Here is an 18,111-nt window from a genome sequence, read left to right on the forward strand (position 1 = left end):
TATGCAGTTTTATTAATAAATAAAGTATACACAAAAAATAACATAAGGCACAAGGTCGTGGGAAAGCCGGGGGCCCCGTGTAGTGGGGAGATTGCCCCCACCCTCACACGTACCGCAATAACGGGGAGACAGACCAGAGAATCTGACAATAATCAACCACACATGATGGGCCCAATGATAAATACCCATACATTACATATGACCAGATACATACCCCAATAGATAGATGTAAATTGTATCCACTGCCACCAATACTGTGTCAATGTGACCGCGTAAAAAATCAATGACTAGCCACCAGAGACTAAAAAGCAAGGGGTCTGGTCACTGCTATACAGACATATAAACAAAGACACAGCAGTGGTAGGTACACTACAACAGTCCCTAATTCATAATAACACGAGAAAAAGACATAGGAGTGTATCAATTAGCCATGGTAATTGTGGTGTGTGGTAGCGGCGGATGTCTGGGCAGAGCAGTACCTCGACGCGTGTTTCGCCAGTAAAAAAGGCTTTGTCAGGTTTCTCTCACCCAGTTAAGCCAGTACTCTCTACTCTGCACTCATGAGGGGTAATTACCCCAAAACAGCTGTCTGCAGATAAGGTGCTGGTTTATTTATTATCCGAGTCATGTCTCAAGTCCTATTTAAAGGGTTGAACATTGACTTATAGGATGGCTGCCTTACATATGGTGGCATTAGAGGCAGTGCTTGTTAAGAGCTCATTTCCATCCCTTTCTTCCCAGAGGAGCATGTATGGCCTATAAGTCTCATGCCGATTAAGGCTACTTTCACACTAGCGGCACGGACCTCTGGCAGCCTGTCGGATCCGTCCTGCCGCTAGTGAACGTGTGCCCCCGGACTGCCGCTCCGTCCCCATTGCCTAGAATGAGGGCGGAGTTCCGGCGGAGGCAGGGCAGCGCACGGCGAGAGGCTGCCAGAAAAAAACTACAACGTGTCCGACATTTATTCCGGCAGCCTCTCGCCGTGCCTCTGCCGGAACTCCGCCCGCCCCCATTATAGTCAATAGGAACGGAGCGGCAGTCCGGGGGCACACGTTCACTAGCGGCAGGACGGATCCGACAGGCTGTTCACCCGACGGAACAGCCTGCCGGAGGTCCGTGCCGCTAGTGTGAAAGTAGCCTAAGGCACTTTCTCCCCAAGGAAAGATAGCATTCCCAAATCGAGTGTAAAATAAAATCTGTTGCTACCTGAAACCACTGACAAGCAGGCTAGATTACTATGATGATTATTTATTTTAAAGTGCCATTAATCCCAAGGCACTGTAGATGTGAAAAGGGTTTACATACATAACATGATACAAAAAGAAGTACAATAAGTGTGTACTAACTGTGTGACAACTGGTACAGAGGGAGAGAAGACCCGGCCTGCAAGGGCTTAAAATGTTTATCATAATTATGGCTCATGCCATTTAATACACCCTACAGTCCATAATGCATATGTTCTTTGTATGAGAAGAGTTGCACAGAGATGCCCAATCATATAAGGACACCAACAGGCTGCAAACCACAATTTTGGGCCTGGGGAACTGCGACGCTGATTGCCAAACTCTAGAAAATGTACGGTCTTCGCCTTAATGTATTTTACTCTGCCTAGTTTCCGAGAACTGCAGCTCTTTCTCATCTGCAAACAGGTCTCAGAAGTATAACTTCCTGTGTTACTCTGCTCTCACATTTTAGAGAACTAGAAGGTCCTGATAACGGCAGTACAGTTCACCTACTGTCCTCCAAACTCAAACCTCTCAGCTCTCATTTCATCGCCTGGCACAAAGCTTTGTGATCTCATACGTCAAGACATACGCGCTGTGCTCTTCCTGGCAGATATTGCATACTTCTGAGACTTCTTCTTTCTATGCAATAGATCAAGTTTATCATCTTGGTAATTTTAGGTCGATAGATATTTGTAGCTGGACTGGAGAACCTTTAGAACATATGCTTCTGGCATGGCTTCAAGCTGAATTTAACCATCTACATTGGAAGTAACCATAAAATCTACTGCGAATGTAAAAGGATGGCACTGTTAGCGTTTAAAGATGCCTTCTGGGTAAGTGCTTCCTTTTTAATTTTTTTTCCAGATGACTGTGCTACCTTTAGACAAAATAAACTTGTGAATGCAGCAAGTTAGTCCTACAAACTATTGATAGAAGTAAACTGTGCGCTGTAACAGTTACCAATCACCATAACTGTCCTTTCTTGATCATCATTGTGCCACTGTATATATACACTGTTAGGGCTTTTTAAGGTAACAGAGCGGGTGCTGCTTTATTAACTAGATCTGGGCACGATGCCAGGCGTTGTCCTGGGTGCCCTTCAATACTTTAATTATTTGCATTACTGGTATTTGCACACAGGTCACCCTGTGATAACAGATAAAACGTGCAACAGACGGACTCCTTGTCTCTAGGGGGTTTAGGAGAAAAAGTGTCTGTACTTTAAATGGAACAAGTATTATTAAAAAATTTCTATTAACTTCTGTGCTAAACAGTGTCCCTCCCTTAAAATCAAATAAGAGTTATCCTTGAGTTGTACTCCTGATTTTATAGAAAAGTCACGTAACCTAACCTCAAACTATGTAGTTGCAATGACAACATTCTCTTCATATATATTTTGGTATACTGTTTAAAGGGTTTGTCCAAGTTAAAATACTGATGAGCTACCCTTGGGATAGGTCATCAGTATGTGATTGGTGGGGGGCTTACACCCAGCACACCTGGTTATCAGATGTTTGAAGAGGCTTCAAGTTCCCTTGGGCGTTTTAGATGCCAACCCTAATAAGCCCCTGTGCTGTCGGTGGATCCGCTTGAGTTATAAAGAGGTGCAGGCCTCTTCATAACTTCAGAACATCCACCGCCTCTTCTAAATGCAAGAGAGCTTCATAGCTGTCTTACATGTAGACCAGTGGTGCCCAACCATTTTTCGTCTGAGGGCCGCACTAGACTTGGTATAAATTTCGCGGGCCGGAACCAGGTAGCTTTGCTAGAAAGAAATACAAACGCTGTGAGGGGGCACATGTGAGCATTACTATTGTGAAGAGGGCACATATCTGCCATAACTACTGTGAGGGAGCACATATCAGGGTATAACTACTGTGAGGAGGGCACATATCAGGGTATAACTACTGTGAGGAGGGCACATATCAGGGCATAATTACTGTGAGGGGGCACATATCAGGGCATAACTACTGTGAGGGGGCACGAGTGAGCATTACTACTGTGAAGAGGGCACATATCTGCCATAACTACTGTGAGGGGGCACATATCAGGGTATAACTACTGTGAGGAGGGCACATATCAGGGTATAACTACTGTGAGGAGGGCACATATCAGGGCATAACTACTGTGAGGGGGCACGAGTGAGCATTACTACTGTGAAGAGGGCACATATCTGGGCATAACTACTGTGAGGGGCACATATCTGGGCATAACTACTGTGAGGGGGCACATATCTGGGCATAACTACTGTGAGAGGGCACATATCTTGGCATTATTACTGTGAGGCGGCATGTGATGTATACATGTGTGTAATGTATGTAGTGCAGTATGTGATGATCACACACTGCACTACATACATTACACTCATGTATACATCAAATACTGCGCTGTCACCTTCTTCTGCAGGTTTACCTTGATGTCTGGTCTTTAGGCTTCAGTCAGATCCTCCACCGCCATGCTTACGCCGTGTGCCCGACACCACCAAGAGCTGGCCCCTCCTCCTTTTATCTCCCGCCGGCTTCTCCTACAGCAGGGCGCTCTATCGCTCCAGTGCCCGCCCAATCTTACCAATCAGGGACGTAGCTAGATATGACTGGGCCCCATAGCAAAAATATGTATGGCCTCCCACCCCTTCCAGAGCTCCCACCCAAACACCCCTCCAGGACCTCCCACCCCAACATCCCCACACCCCTCCCTAGATTCCCCTTCAGTGTCATCCACAAATCCCCCCTTCAGTGTCGTCCACAGATCCCCCTTCAGTGTCGTCCACAGATCCCCCTTCAGTGTCGTCCACAGATCCCCCTTCAGTGTCGTCCACAGATCCCCCCTTCAGTGTCGTCCACAGATCCCCCCTTCAGTGTCGTCCACAGATACCTCCCTTCAGTGTCGTCCACAGATATCCCCCTTCAGTGTCGTCCACAGATCCCCCCTTCAGTGTCGTCCACAGATCCCCCCTTCAGTGTCGTCCACAGATATACCCCTTCAGTGTCGTCCACAGATAAACCCCTTCAGTGTCGTCCACAGATATACCCCTTCAGTGTCGTCCACAGATATACCCCTTCAGTGTCGTCCACAGATATACCCCTTCAGTGTCGTCCACAGATATACCCCTTCAGTGTCGTCCACAGATATCCCCCTTCAGTGTCGTCCACAGATATCCCCCCCCAGTGTCGTCCACAGATATCCCCCCCCCAGTGTCGTCCACAGATACCCCCCCCCAGTGTCGTCCACAGATATCCCCCCCCAGTGTCGTCCACAGATATCCCCCCCCAGTGTCGTCCACAGATATCCCCCCCCCAGTGTCGTCCACAGATATCCCCCCCCCCAGTGTCGTCTACAGATATCCCCCCCACCCAGAGCCGCTTCCTAGCTAATTTATTCACTGCACTTGCCTCTGTGCAATTGAAGAGAAGCGCCGTAATCTCGCACAGGCGCACTGGCAGAGGCCAGGAAGACGGTGCATGCGCACTTCGATGCCTCGGCCAGTGCGCCTGTGCGTCATTTTTTTTGCCTTGCTGTTTGCAAAATGGAAACTATTGATGCTTTGGTTGATCGCATGCAGGGATTGTCTTTGGAAGTAGCTGACCTCCGCAATTCGGTTGCACGGTGTCAGAGTACTTTGGTGTCTGGCGCCGTTGGGGAAAACCAGGTCTGCCTGGAACCTAAGGTCGCTCTTCCTGATAGGTTTTCCGGGGGAAGTGATAACTTTGTTCGGTTCAGGAAGTCCTGTAAATTGTATTTTCGTCTGCGTCCGATTTAATCTGGAGACGAAAACCAAAGAGTAGGGATTATTATTTCTCTGCTAAAACGTGAGGCTCAGTCTTGGGCTTTTTCTCTGCCGACCGGTTCACAGTCCCTCCGATCAATAAATGAATGTTTTGGAGCCCTGGCCCTGATTTATGATGACCCAGACCGTGTCTCTATGGCTGAATCTAAGTTGCGCAGCTTGTGCCAGGGAGAACGTACTGCTGAGTCATATTGTGCTGAATTTAGAAGATGGGCGACTGACTCGGAGTGGAATGATCCTGCACTCAGTAGTCAGTTCTCTCAGGGCCTATTTAAGAGATTAAAAGATGCCTTTGCATTTCATGAAAAACCTGATTCTTTGGAGGCAGCCATGTTTTTGGCCGTACTGATTGATAGACGTCTTAGGGAGAGGTGCAAGGTTCCCCTCGGGCAGGGGGTGCTGTCTGGTGGTGAATCAGTTCCTCCTGTCCCTTGGGGTCCTATGACACTTGAATTAGGGGCTGGAAAGGAGCCTATGCAATTGGGTCAGGTTACTTCTTGCTCTGGTAATAGGAATTTTCGGAAGCTGAATAGACTGTGTTACTTCTGTGGTAAAGAAGGTCATTTCGTTAATATGTGCCCTTTTATTAAACCTCGAAGTGGTAATGAAAAAAAAAACTCCCTTACTCTTGGTAGTGTGAATGGGGAGTCAGAGCAGGCATATTCGTATCCTACCTACAGTACCCGATTCCTCCTGCCTGCCATTGTGGCGCTAGACTCTGGAAATTTTAAGTTAACGGTATTTGTTGACAGTGGCGCGGGGTTAATCTTATTGATTTTCAATTTCTTCAGAGTCATGGTTTTAAAACTAGCGCATTAAGCAAAGAGGTACCAGTGTTTGCTATAGATTCTGCCCCCCTCTCGCAAAGATGTCTAACTCATATTGTTCAGGATATTAATTTGAGGGTGGGTAATTCTCATGTTGAGTTAATTTCTTGTTTTGTTATGAAAGGTTTGCCTGCTCCGATGGTTCTGGGTTTACCATGGTTGATAAAACCTAACGCTACCATTGACTGGCAAACAAGACAAATCAGTAATTGGAGTGAATTTTGTATGAAGAACTGTCTTAGTGCCTCTATTTTGGGGGTGTCCACTAAGGTGTTGCCTCAGTTTCTTTCCGATTTTTCGGATGTATTCTCGGACGGTGGAGCTCAGGAGTTGCCCCCTCACGGAGAGTATGATTGTCCAGTCAATTTTATCCCCGGAGCAAAATTGCCAACATCTCGGTTATATAATCTTTCTCAACCCGAAAGAGTAGCTATGCGGGAGTATATTGGCGAGAGTTTGGCAAAAAGACATATGAGACCATCTAAGTCTCCTATGGCTTCTTTTTCATAAAGAAGAAGGACATAGAAACATAGAAACATAGAATGTGTCGGCAGATAAGAACCATTTGGCCCATCTAGTCTGCCCAATATACTGAATACTATGAATAGCCCTTGGCCCTATCTTATATGAAGGATGGCCTTATGCCTATCCCATGCATGCTTAAACTCCTTCACTGTATTTGCAGCTACCACTTCTGCAGGAAGGCTATTCCATGCATCCACTACTCTCTCAGTAAACTAATAGTTCCTGATATTACTTTTAAACCTTTGCCCCTCTAATTTAAAACTATGTCCTCTTGTAGCAGTTTTTCTTCTTTTAAATATTCTCTCCTCTTTTGACCTTGTTGATTCCCTTTTATGTATTTAAAAGTTTCTATCATATCCCCTCTGTCTCGTCTTTCTTCCAAGCTATACATGTTAAGGTCCTTTAATCTTTCCTGGTAAGTTTTATCCTGCAATCCATGTACCAGTTTAGTAGCTCTTCTCTGAACTCTCTCCAAAGTATCAATATCCTTCTGGAGATATGGTCTCCAGTACTGAGCACAATACTCCAAATGAGGTCTCACTAGTGCTCTGTAGAGCGGCATGAGCACCTCCCTCTTTCTACTGGTAATGCCTCTCCCTATACACCCAAGCATTCTGCTAGCATTTCCTGCTGCTCTATGACATTGTCTGCCTACCTTTAAGTCTTCTGAAATAATGACCCCTAAATCCCTTTCCTCAGATACTGAGGTTAGGACTGTATCACAGATTTTATATTCTGCTCTTGGGTTTTTACGCCCCAGGTGCATTATCTTGCACTTATCAACATTGAATTTTAGTTGCCAAATTTTGACCATTCCTCTAGTTTTCCTAAATCCTTTTCCATTTGGTGTATCCCTCCAGGAACATCAACCGTGTTACAAATCTTTGTGTCATCAGCAAAAAGACACACCTTACCATCGAGGCCTTCTGCAATTTCGCTGATAAAGATATTAAACAATATGGGTCCCAGAACAGATCCCTGAGGTACCCCACTGGTAACAAGACCATGGTCTGAATATACTCCATTGACTACAGCCCTCTGTTGTCTGTCCCTGCCTAATTCATTCAACAATATGGGAGTCCAAGCCCAAAGACTGCAATTTATTGATACGCCTTCTATGTGGGACAGTATCAAAAGCCTTACTAAAGTCTAGATAAGCGATGTCTACTGCACCTCCTCCATCTATTATTTTAGTCACCCAATCAAAAAAATCAATAAGATTAGTTTGACATGATCTCCCTGAAGTAAACCCATGCTGTTTTTCATCTTTCAATCCCTGGGATTTTAGATGTTCCACAATCCTCTCCTTAAGTATGGTTTCCATTAATTTCCCCACTATTGATATCAGGCTTACTGCCCTATCGTTGCCCGATTCCTCCCTACTACCTTTCTTGTGAATGGGCACAACATTTGCTAATTTTGAATCTTCTGGGACGACTCCTGTTGCCAGTGATTGGTTAAATAAATCTGTTAATGGTTTTGCTAGTTCACCGCTGAGCTCTTTTAATAGCTTTGGGTGTATCCCATCAGGCCCCTGTGACTTATTTGTATTAATTTTAGACAGCTGATTTAGAACCTCTTCCTCTGTAAAGACACATGCATCAAAACATTCATTAGTCTTCTTTCCTAACTGAGGTCCTTTTCCTTAATTTTCCTTTGTAAAACTGAACAGAAGTATTCATTGAGGCAGTCAGCTAGTTTTTTATCTTCTTCCATATACCTTCCTTCTTTTGTTTTTAATTTGGTAATGCCTTGTTTTAGTTTCCTTTGTTCATTTATGTATCTGAAGAATGCCTTATCGCCTTTTTTACCTGACTGAGCTAATTTCTCTTCTGCCTGTGCTTTAGAAGCTCTTATAACTTGTTTGGCCTCTCTCTGCCTAATCTTATACATTTGCCTGTCATCCTCGTTTTGTGTTTTTTTTTTATAATTCCTAAATGCTATCTTTTTGTTTTTAATGATTTTGGCCACTTCTGCTGAGTACCACAGTGGTCTCTTCCTTTTTTTGCTTTTACTGACAAGCCTAATGCAATTTTCTGTTGCCTTCAATAGTGCCACTTTTAAGTAGTCCCATTTCTCCTGGACTCCAATGAAACTGTTCCAATCTGATAGGGACTCGTATACCACTAATCTAATTTTAGAAGTCAGTTTTTCTAAAATCTAAAACTTTTGTTTTTGTGTGGTGTGACTCAGTCACTGTACTTATAGTAAACCACTCTGACTGGTGATCACTAGATCCCAAGCTTTCCCCTACAGTAATATCATATACCAAATTCCCATTTGTGAATACTAAATCTAAAATGGCCTCCTTCCAGGTTGGCTCCTCAACTACTTGCTGTAGAGATAATCCCAGTAGAGAATTTAGAATATCTGTACTCCTGGCAGAACTAGCTATTTTGGTTTTCCAGTTTACATCAGGAAGATTGAAGTCTCCCATAATGATAACTCCCCCCTTCAATGTCATTTTAGCTATTTCCTCAAATAGTAGATCGTCTAATTCTTTGACTTGCCTAGGTGGTCTATATATCACACCTACACAAGTTACCTTATGATTATCAAGCTGCAAGGTAACCCAAACTGACTCTAAATTGTTCTCGCTAACTTGTATCAAATTAGATTTTATGCTATCTTTCACATACAGGGCCACCCCCTCCCCCCTTCTTGCCTTCTCTGTCTTTCCTGTATAGAGAGAACCCTGGTATTGTTATATCCCAGTCATTACTCCCCTTGAACCACGTCTTGGTAACAGCCACTACATCTATATTCTCAGATGCCATTATAGCCTCAAGTTCATTGATCTTATTCCCTAAACTGGATCCCTTAGACCATGCCTAGATTTCCAGGAACTGAATCTCATTACTGTCCGTGATCCTCACCCCCTTCCTTTGATTCCAGGTCTATTTTATGAGATTGTTGATGCCAAGGTGTTTTTTAAATTGGATTTAAGAGGAGCTTATAATCTGATCAGAATTAGGGAAGGAGATGAATGGAAAACGGCCTTCAATACCCCTGAGGGTCACTTCGAGAACCTAGTCATGCCCTTTGGTTTAACTAATGCTCCAGAAGTCTTTCAGCGCTTTACCAATGACATTTTTCATCATTTGGTGGGGAGGTTCGTTGTTATTTACCTCGATCACATACTAATTTACTCACCCGATATGAAGACTCATCAGGATAATTTGAGACAAGTGTTATTGAGCCTTCGGGAGAATAAATTGTATGCTAAGTTGGAAAAATGTGTGTTTGCTGTTCAGGAGCTGCCGTTTTTGGGGTACCTGCTTTCTGCCTCCGGTTTTCGCATGGATCCCGAAAAAGTCTGCGCGGTACTGGAATGTGACCAGCCAGAGAATCAGAAAGCCCTGATGCGGTTTTTAGGATTTACTAATTACTACAGAAAATCCATCCTGAATTATTCTACCATTGTCAAACCTTTGACAGATATGAACAGGAAGGGCGCTGCCTTCTCTGTCTGGTCGGATGAGGCATTACAGGCTTTTTCTGCTATTAAGAAATGTTTTGCTTCTGCTCCCATTCTGATGCAACCTGATGGGTCTCAACCATTCATTGTGGAGGTTGACGCGTCAGAAGTGGGAGTCGGAGCAGTCTTGTCGCAGGGTTCCTCTCTTAGCAAATGGCGCCCGTGTGCTTTTTTTCTCCAAGAAACTCTCGCCTGCTGAAAGAAATTATGATGTTGGGAATAGAGAGTTGTTGGCCATCAAATTGGCCTTTGAAGAGTGGCGTCATTGGCTAGAAGGGGCTACTCATCCGATTACGTTATTTACTGACCATAAGAATCTGGCTGACCTGCAATCTGCAAAGCGTTTAAATCCTAGGCAGGCTAGATGGTCATTGTTTTTTACCAGGTTCAATTTTGTGGTCACCTATCGCCCTGGGATTAAAAACGTCAAAGCAGATGCGTTGTCGTGTAGCTTACCTGGGGGGGGGGAGATTCGGAGCATCCCGCTCCGATTTTGGCTGATGGAGTGGTGGCTTCCACTCTTTACCCCGAGCTGGAGATGGAAGTGTTGGGGGCTCAAGAGGAGGCACCTGATTCTTGTCCTCCAGGCAAGTTGTTTGTTCCTTCTGAACTGCGATACAAGGTGTTCAAGGAACATCATGATACTGTCCTTGCGGGACATCCTGGAAGTAGATCCACTGTAGATCTTATTTCCAGGAGATTCTGGTGGCCAGGGTTGCGTAAAGGTGTTGAGGGTTATGTAGCAGCTTGTGAGACCTGTGCACGCGCGAAGGTGGCTCACACTCGGCCATCAGGATCTCTTCTTCCTTTGTCCACCCCATCTTGTCCTTGGACGCATTTGTCCATGGACTTCATTACTGATTTGCCGAGTTCCTCTGGGAAAACTGTGATTTTGGTGGTAGTGGACCGCTTCAGCAAGATGGCTCACTTTGTACCATTATCAGGTTTGCCCAATGCGAAAACTCTTGCTCAGGTTTATATTGATAACATTGTGAAATTACATGGCATTCCCTCTGATGTGGTGTCTGATAGGGGGACGCACTTTGTTTCCAGGTTTTGGAGGGCACTTTGTTCTTGTCTGGGTATTCAGTTGTCTTTCTCTTCGGCTTTTCATCCTCAGTCGAATGGTCAAACTAAGCGCACTAACCAAAACCTGGAGACCTATTTGAGGTGTTTTGTCGCTGAGAATCAGGATGAACGGTCCTCGTTCTTGTCTTTAGCTGAGTTTGCCTTGAATAACCGTAGGCAGGAGTCAACTGATAAGTCACAATTTTTTGGCACATATGGTTTTCACCCTCAGTTTGGTACTTTTTCTGGGACCGAATCTTCTGGGATACCAGTAGAGAAGAGATTCTATTCCTCTTTGTAATCTATCTGGTGAAAGATTCAAGTTAATTTGAAAAAAATGGGTGAAAGATATAAACGGATGGCTGAAAAGAGACGTATGACTGGTCCGGACCTGTGCGTGGGTGATTTGGTGTGGTTGTCCACTAAAAACATTAAGCTGAAGGTACCCTCTTGGAAATTGGGTCCAAGATTTATTGGCCCTTACAAAATCTCGGCGATTGTCAATCCAGTGGCGTTTCGTCTGGAACTTCCGCAGGCCTGGAAGATCCATAATGTGTTTCATAGGTCCTTGTTGAAGAAATATGTGGAACCTGCGGAACCATCTCCTTTGCCTCCTCCTCCTGTTTTGGTTGATGGTAATCTGGAGTTTCAGATCTCTAGAATTCTCAACTCACGTGTTCTTCGGGGTTTCCTTCAGTACCTGGTGCATTGGAGGGGATACGGTCCAGAGGAAAGAATGTGGGTTCCGGCTACCAATGTTAATGCTAGCCGCCTTGTGAATGCCTTTCACAGGGCACACCCGGATAAAGTTGGGCCTGGGTGTCCGGAGGGGGGGGGGGGTACTGTCACACCCTGCCCTGTGGGTGTTCTGAGGAGATCTGTCAGAGTTGCTGCACATGACTCGATCTGACAGTTTGTTTTGTTGTGGGTTTGAGCAGAATCCCACCTCCTCCCAGTTGTTGCTCTTTAGGTAATTGGTGAGGCTATTTATTCCTCCCTCTGTCACGATCTTATTGTTGTTTGACTGTGACGCGGTTGCCGTGCAGACCCATTGCTGGTGGCAATGTGTCGTTTTTGGTTTGCACGTGCAATTTCCCTTTAAGGTGTGCCTCCCTGCTGTTTGGTTAGCTAGAGGTTAATCTTCTGGCTAGTGGGGATTAAGGTGCCTCCTGGGTGTGGCCTGGCTTGCTGGCTGGGTGCAGTTGTACTACAGCCTTGCTTGGTGTTGGAGCTTTGCTCCTTGCCTGGGTGTTCCAGCCCAGTCCTTGAGGGCCACCTTATTGGACATACTGTCACGGTGGGGAGTGGGGGAAACCCCCCACCGTACAATGTAAAGGATAAGGGTAGCAACTAGGCCAGAAAGCAAGGAAAAGAGACACAGGTCACCTCCTATTGCATCCCTAATCCTCTCCCTAACTCCTAAACGTATGAGCAGACCCTGATGGTGGGACGGCTTAGACCCTGGATACCTAATATCCTGAGTCGCCCTGGAAATCCCTCACAAAGGAGCAGGGGAGAGACGACCTGTTCATCCACAACACGGAGGAACAGGAGTCTCTAAAGGCCTAGAAGCAGTGAAAAGGAGAGACCATACACAGCAAGAGGATCGGCAGGTAAGAACAACAAGACAACTCACTTACCTGCCGAAGCCTCCACAACTGGAACCCGTGCATCAGTACAGGAGCCCGAACACACAGCAGGTCACAGTACAAACAACCCACACAGGAATCCAGCATACCAACTCTGCCAGAACTCCCCCATGCTTACACAGTGTAGACTACAACATACAGGGCAAACGTCAAACATACATGTAGGGACAAACACCAACAACAGCCCAGACATGTAACAACCATGAAGATGTACAACACACCCTTAACATAAACCCACACCTAACAAATAACAAGTGAGGTAGGGAACTAGGACCATACATAAGGAAAGACAATTTATGTCCAATAAAGTGGCCCTCAAGGATTGGGCAGAATCACCCAGGCAAGTAGCAGAGCTCCATCACCAAACAAGGCTGTAGAACAACTGCCCCCAGCGTGCAAGACACAGGTATATATCAAGCTTGCAGCCACACCGAGGACACACCATAATCCCCACTAGCTAGAAGTTTAACCCCTAGCTAACTAAACAGCAGGGAGGCACACCTTAAAGGGGAATTGCACATGCAAACCAAAAACTACACGTTGCCACCAGCAACGGGTGTGCATGGCAACCACGTCACGGTTAAACAACAATAAGACCGTGACACCATCTCCCTATAGCCTTTGCGGGTTATAGTTCTGCCTTATGTGAGCTCTGGAAGTTTGGTGGATCGTCTGCTCCAACACATCTCTAGATAAGTCCTTTTCCCTTGTTCCTTCTGTGTCTGTTTTGACTAGGCCTCTAGGGTGACGCTAGCTCCTTCGGTTGTTGAAGGATCTGGGTGCCTCTTTCCCTCTTCCCTACAGCTGAGGGTTTGGTTCAGTGTGTTTCAGTCTTAGGTACGTGGGCATGTGCATATCTACCATTGAGATATGCACATGGGCATAGCTGCTTAGGGAAAGTGCTTTAGGGATTGCTAGGAAGTGACCCCTTTGTTCCCTAGCATTTGGGGCCTAGTCAGTTGTTTTGTTTACTTTGCTGTGTTCTGTTTCCTTCCCTTATCTTACCTACCGTGACAAACAGTCCACCAATCTGGGCTTTATGGCGGAGTGGCCAGGAAAAAGCCCCTCCGCATTAAAAAGACCTATGAAAGCCCACCTGGAATTTGCAAATAAGGACTAAGGGACTCTCAGACATTGCAGAGACAAGCAGGTATAATTACAGCTCCTCCATCCCATTCACTTGAACTACAACTGCTCAATCCTATTCAAATTAATGGGACAGAGAAGCTGTAATTACGCTGCTCGCTGCTACAGTGTTGACGGCAAGATGATAAACACTGAAAAAACTGCAGATCTCATAAAAGTGCTGCGGTCTCTTCAAACAGCTGATGAACTGCGATTCCAGGAGTTAGACCCCCGCCAATCTGATATTGATTACCAATTCTGAGGATAAATTATCAATATTGGAAACCAGACAACCCCTTTAATATTGATGACGTATGTACTGCAGCTCCCACCCCCTCCGCTTCTGGTCCCCACTGGACCACAAGTGTCATGTACCATATGCATGTGCATGACTGCTGCCATTGATTGGCTGGCAGATGCATGTATTAGGGCATATTTCCAGTCTTCTGAGGACCAGAAGTCAGACACCATGTCATGTTAAGACAAACCATTAAAGGGGTTGTCCGGGGTTAAGAGCTAAACCCGGACATACCCATATTTTCTACCAGGCAGCCCCCCTGATGTTAGCATCAGAGCATTTCATGCTCCGATGCTCTCCCTTGCCCTGCACTGTATCGCGCAGGGCAAGGGCTTTTGTCTTTACAATAATACACTGCTAGACGGAGGCTTCCGCCCAGCAGTGTGTTCGGTGACGTCACCCGCTCTGATAGGCCGGCTTTTGCGCTGCCCTAGCCGTTTTACAGGCTAGGGCAGCACTAAAGCCCGCCAATCAATGCCAGTGACACCGGCATTGATTGGCGGGCTTTAGTGCTGCCCTAGCCTGTAAAACGGCTAGGGCAGCGCAAAAGCCGGCCTATCAGAGCGGGTGATGTCACCGAACACACTGCTGGGCAGAAGCCTCCATCTGACAGCCCTAATTATAGCCCGGTACGTCACCGGGACTCCTGAAAATGCCTTTTCCCTACGCGATTCAGTGCAGGGCAAAGGAGAGCATCGGAGCATGAAATGCTCTGATGCTCTTGTCAGGGGGGCTGCCTGGGTGAAAATTTGGGTATGTCCGGGTTCAGCACTGAACCCGGACAACCCCTTCAAAGTCTGCCCCTTCAGTGGGAAATACTAACTGAATAAGCTGAATTAGAGCTGGTCATTGTATTGTCAAATGTGTGATCAGAGCTCTTTAGAGATATTGAGAGAGTAAGAGAAAGCTTCCACTTCCTTGGACTGATTTGAGAAGATTGTGCAGGTTACAGAGACTCAGAGGGAACTTTTATTTAACCTACTGCATTCTATATACAACCTTGGGAACTAGCATATGCCAGCTGTAAAGACTGCATTGAATGTGTACAGTGCACATGTGTGAACCATCTGTTGAGCTGCCCCAGTAAAGTACAGTAGACTTGTTGCATTAAAAACTGATCTCATTGCTACACTGCACTAGAGTTTCTATCAGTATATCACTACACGGTCTTAAGAAGCATGGGGAGGACAGCATTTATGACTGCTAACACTTCCTTCTGCACTACTACTCCTATCCGCTCCTCAACGCTCAGTCATTGCGCTTGTATCACATATTATTCAATAGTTTTCATAATATGCAGGAGCTGAGCTCCAGAAGAGGTGACCACTACACACGTCTATGGTTTGGACTTTGCTGTTTTCGGAGAGAGTACACTGCTTTGGCGCCCACCACACTTTGGAGACAGATTGGCCATCTGAAGTGAGATCTGTATCCTGCAGTGGGAATTCTAGAAGGAGTTAATAAGAATGGAATTACATGCCTTAGGTCAATTTGGGAAGTTGTCTGGATTTAATAGAGATAAACTATTCAGCCTGCTTTCTCATATACAGCCTTAGAAAGATTCACGCGAATCGCTGGGAGAGTCCGGCTTCCTCAGTTTACTTCTAAACCCTGAGGAAGCCGAACTCTACCTGCAAAAAGCGTAGGGCGCTATTTTCTGGACCCAGGCCCACCTAGGTAGTCCTTGCATGTCTATTTTATGCGGATTCTGTGTCACCGCCAGCTCTCTGAGAAGGTCTGGCAGACATTCTTCTGTACCTCTTGCATGATGTTCTTTGTTTTGGATTCACTTTGTCATCTCTTTTCCTTCTCCCAGCTGTCACCTATTCACACTAATTGCCTCCCTTTATATTCCCTCCCATACTGCCTCACTTTGCGGTTTATACTACTTCCTAGATTGAAGTGATCACTGCTGGAGACTTCTGTTACTGCTTGTTCAGATAAGTCCTTTCTTGTATTGTGTTTCTTTGCTGGCTTGATTCTAGGTGACCCTGACTCCCTCTGTATTAAGTGCAGGGAGCCGGTGGTCGTGTCCCCTCACTATTATAGGGTTTTCAGGTGTCACACAGTCTAGGTACGAGGGCATGCAATCGTCTACCTCTGAGAACTTTTGTATGTGCTTAGCAGCCAGGGTGAGCTCTTAGGGTTTTCCTTAGTTTAGGATCAAGCCAGTCGGATGTTTATCCATAACTTCCAGCTATCTGCTATATCATCCGTGACATTCTGGTCCTTTTGATGCCATATGATTATTTACTAGGTATATTTGATAGTCAATGTTGGTTGCTGATTATGCTGCTATTTGTGGACTACCTACACTTTGCCCGTATTTGTGGTTTTTGGTGGGACCTGGGTAGGTGCTTGGTTTCATTTCATACCAACACATGTCATATTGTATACATTTTTTAATCATGTTTGTGTGTCTTTTGTTACCTAATAAAATTCCTTTATTGTTTTTATTATTAGTGGATGTGCACTTTATTGGGGTTTTCTTGGGCCATGCAGCCAATTTTTGGGTTTAATTGTTGTTTTGAACCTCCAGTGCACTCCGTCTTTATTGTAGTGTGCCCCCATTTCATTTTGTATATATTGCATATATGTATGTGAAATGCATCTACACATCAATTTCACATACACATTTTTATTTTTAAACATGTGCATGCAACTTCCTCAGACTTCATCCACTGAAACCAAAGTACAACCTCAGGCTATTTTCATACAGCTCTACACCCAGGAGGTATATTAGCGCTGCTTTGTTTTATGAGGTTTCTTTCATAAAAGGCAGTGGAGCTATTATCGTTATGTTTGCAATGAGTCTTCTAACCAAATTAGCCAAGCATACAACCACAAGTATATGTGTGGGAAGAAGATTGATAAGTTACTGTACGCAAGGACAATAGTAATGTGGGGGAATAGTTATAGTGCACCCTTTGTATTTATTGATGGACTTACCAAAAACATAGACATACAGATTTTTATACCTTTTCAACAACCAGAGTTGAAGGCTATGTACACCTTTGGGGACAGTTTTTTTAAATTATTGCATTGTACTTATTTTGAGCTAAAAATCTTTTTTTCTATTGGTGTACAGAGCTGAGATGCTGTACTAGCTGCCTGTAGATTTTCTGTCTTTTCCGTCATGTCAGGAGCAGACAGACTTCTTATCTCTGCTCTTTGACCTTATAAACACTCATTATAGCTCAGTTCTTATCTTACTGATAAGAATGTGGCTTAAATAAGTGTTTATGACCTCTTAGTAAATTAGAGATAAGGGTTATTAGATGACCTGCACAAAGTGAAAGTAAAAATTACCATTCACACAACTAGACAAACAGTTAACTCTTTGTGACAGAATGGCTCAATATGAAAATATGATTTTTAGCCAAAAATGAGTGAAATGCAATCATAAACAAAATGTCATGGTCTCTCCTGTGACAGGGCTCAGAAGATCTAAGAGACTGGCTGCACGTGATGTGATCTGACAGCCTCTCTGATTTCACTTGGTTCTGTGTTGTTGCTTGGTATGACCACACCTCTGGTCTCAGGTGTAGCTTAAGTGGTCATTTCAACTACTCTATTTAGTCTGGCCTCACCCATTATGCTATGCGGTTGATAGCTCCTTTTGGATGTTGGAAGTGCTGGTGTTGGTTCTCCTCTGAGTTCCTGCTCTCGTCCGCATACTTCAGAGTTAAAGGGGTTGTCTGGGTTCAGAGCTGAACCCGGACATACCCTTATTTTCACCCAGGCAGCACCCCTGATGTGGCATCTGAGCATCTCATGCTCTGATGCGCTCCATTACCCTGCGCTAGATTGCGCAGGGCACGGGCTTTGTTTACAATAACACACTGCCGGGCAGAGGCTTCTGCCCGGCATTGTGTTCGGTGACGTCACCAGCTCAGATGGGCGTGCTTTAGCACTGCCCTAGCCGTCTTACTGGTAACCCCATGGAGAGACCGGTACGTCACCAGAACTCTTGAAAATGCCTTTGCCCTGCGCGATTTAGCGCAGGACAAAGGAGACCATCGGAGCATGATCTGCTCCGATGCTTAGGTCAGGGAGGCTGCCTGGGTGAAAAGGGAGGTATGTCCGGCTTCAGCTCTGAATCTGGACAACCCTTTTAAGTGTCTTTCC

General features: G+C 45.3%; 1 protein-coding gene across 2 annotated transcripts in view; it reads left to right on the forward strand.

Annotated features, from left to right (window-relative positions):
• The first annotated feature begins 1,714 nt into the window (after nt 1–1,714).
• PSTPIP1 (proline-serine-threonine phosphatase interacting protein 1) overlaps nt 1,715–18,111 on the forward strand; it is a 137,623-nt gene continuing 121,226 nt past the window's right edge. For both annotated transcript variants that reach the window (XM_040413609.1, XM_040413610.1), the window contains exon 1: nt 1,715–2,059. In XM_040413609.1, the coding sequence (XP_040269543.1) occupies nt 2,027–2,059 (33 nt within the window). In that variant the 5' untranslated portion in view covers nt 1,715–2,026. The remainder of the gene's footprint in view (nt 2,060–18,111) is intronic.

Source organism: Bufo bufo, chromosome 1, assembly GCF_905171765.1.
Source record: "Bufo bufo chromosome 1, aBufBuf1.1, whole genome shotgun sequence".
NCBI classification, from domain to species: domain Eukaryota; kingdom Metazoa; phylum Chordata; class Amphibia; order Anura; family Bufonidae; genus Bufo; species Bufo bufo.